Source organism: Rhagoletis pomonella, unplaced genomic scaffold (assembly GCF_013731165.1).
Source record: "Rhagoletis pomonella isolate Grant_MI unplaced genomic scaffold, Rhpom_1.0 Rhpom_scaffold_00004, whole genome shotgun sequence".
Classification (NCBI taxonomy): domain Eukaryota; kingdom Metazoa; phylum Arthropoda; class Insecta; order Diptera; family Tephritidae; genus Rhagoletis; species Rhagoletis pomonella.
In genome coordinates this window covers 8,424,797-8,427,379 of record NW_023458558.1, presented here as the reverse complement: position 1 = coordinate 8,427,379, position 2,583 = coordinate 8,424,797, and the positions used below count along the sequence as shown (strand labels likewise).

Below are 2,583 nucleotides of genomic sequence, written 5' to 3'. Positions count from 1 at the left end.
TTTCAATAATTGGTTGATGACATTTTGGTGCTTCTGGAGCTAGATTTAGCTCTATTTTTCTATTTAGCTCCGAAAATCCTAAAACCTTAGCTCTTTTATTAGCTATTTTCATATTTATGTAGCACTTTTTTAGCTCCAGAAAGTTTTAGTTGTATTTGGTATATATAAGCCATAACTTAAGCGTTGATAAAATGAATAATTTCGAGATGCAGTGTGTCCACCATAAGCTCTTGGATCTAGGTTAAAGAATTCAAAAATTAATTAAAACAAAATCCTTTTTATGATAGCGCGGATTTTGTTTTAGCTTACTACTTTTACCTTAGAGGAGAGCTGGAAGTAAAAGTTTCAACAAAAATTTTGCTTAAAAATTATTTAAGAGCGTGTGTGAATCGATAAAAAAGTTCCCGCCGAATAAATTTTTAACAACTATGAGGTGAATAAAATTTCAGTAGCTCATGAGGCTAGTGAAATTTTTAACAAATGCATAGAAAATTTTGACAATCGCAAAGATTGTTGATGTGTGTAATTTTTCGTAAAATAAAAGCTTAAATTGATGAATTGCAATCAACGACGGTAGATGTGTTCTTAAAATATTAATTTCACTGCAATTTGTAATATTTTATTCCGCATAAATCTGTGGTTATCAAAAATGTACTGCTATCAAAAAATATTTAATTTCACACAGCAGATTGGCAAAACTGTCTCACCATAGTAAAAATATTATTCAGCAGCTCTGCCCATAGAACTTTGTTACCGATTCACACACACCCTAATTCAAATATCTGAAATTACAGACTTTAACAATTTGTAAAGTATTTTTAGTTCGATGTTATAAGTGCCATAGCAGCGAAATCGAAATATATGCACCTTATTTTGGTTTTAAACGATTTTTTCAGCACTTAATCTTATAAAATTCGTTGTTTTTATGTTATGTAAAAACAACGTTACGTCAATAAATGCTCAACCTTAACAAAAATATGTAGCTCTTCATTTTAGCTACTATTAGTATTATTTAGCTTTTTTCGACCGTTTTAGCTTCAAACGAAATTTCTCTGGCAACACTGCGTAAATCATTCAAAATGCTTAACATTCATTAAATATACGAAAAGTTATTTCTCGCTCAGCTCTGTTACTCCGCCGCTCTTATGTTCCACAGCAGTGTGGGCTGGTGTGGTGTGTACGCAATCAGATTTTGATAACTTTTGACAATTTACACTCTGATTCGTAATTGCTGCTTCTCTGTATTTAACGTTCTCTGCTAACTATCGATTGTAATAACAAAAACGAATCGTACTAAAAAACAATTTCATCACCTTGATCGCCCTGTCCAAATATGGCACCACTTATTTTGTGTTTTGTTTTGTTTAGTGAAAAATGCAACTGTCAAAAGAAAGGCAATCGCTGAAAGTTCTTCCGTAATCGAATAAGTTCATAGGTGTGGAAATTTATATACTTTTTTGTTTTGCGAAAACTAAAATATGTATATTTGTGAAATTTTTCAAGTCAAGTTAGAACAAAAATCGCATATGTGACTGCTAATAAAGCATAAGAATCAAGGGATTACTCTAAATTGACAAAGGAGTCAACAAAGGACTGAAGACTAAGCCGCAAGAAGGTAGGGTGGAGCGGATTTTAGACAAACCATCGTCTCGAAACGGAGATCTTTATACTCAAGGGAGTCGTAAAGTAAAATTAAAAGTATTAAAAAAATATGCTTAGTCATGAACAATATATGTACATACTTAAGTATGTAAAAGGTTACAAAGTAAAAATATAAGTTCCTGATATTAACGAAAAGCAGTGTAGCTGGCGTGGCTGCTGACGAAGTAAGCTAACTACCTACCCAAGACCTTTGCGCAGGATATTTTGAAAGTTGATTTGTACTTTGTCAAACAACTTTTAATTATATATATTTTGTATGAAATCATCAAATATTTAGCATGATCAAAGCTTGAAACAAAATGTGACATTTGTTAATGAATCACGTCATTTCATTTAACACATCAATTTGATTGCAAACATTTCACATACGTTCCGTAATAAACACTTAACGCTCTCTCTACCCCACCCGTCCATTCACAACCATAATGCATAGATAACATAGTCAAAGCAATTTTGCAATTAATTTGATTTTGCAGTTTATTTTTAGCTTCAGTATAAACGGCCTCCATTAAGGATTAGTACGACACCCGAAGCAGTGAATCGAAATAAAAAAGAAATAAATATTCTACTACAAAAGTTCTATCTTAACAACATAGACAGTTCTCATACATATAGACTACGCATTAAAACCAGCCAACGGCATCAGCAAAATGCAGGACTCACCCGATGCGAAGAAGCCTTGTAAGGGTATATTGAAGAATTCTAGCAGTTTTGATAAGCCCGGCGCCGCCAGGTGAGTAAATGTCAATGACAACGTCATTATCCAATCAGATAATCCTATTAATTTGTAATACACTCTAATACGCCTTTTGCATTTCATTCTCTTTGCTTCTTTTTCACTGCAGTTACCGCAAAAGTGCGAAATTTGATGAATTGAATGTGTTGCAAACCTACCATCCACTTGATAAGGATTATGGTCAT

General features: G+C 32.8%; 1 protein-coding gene across 1 annotated transcript; it reads left to right on the top strand.

The window, feature by feature from the left end:
• Positions 1-995: 995 nt before the first annotated feature.
• On the top strand, positions 996-2,583 carry LOC118738383 (protein phosphatase inhibitor 2-like; the record flags this gene model as incomplete). The annotated part of the gene is given in 3 exon segments (XM_036469307.1): positions 996-1,615; positions 2,150-2,395; positions 2,508-2,583. Coding segments are annotated over 2 exon segments (159 nt in total), but the record flags the coding sequence as incomplete, so codon positions are not given.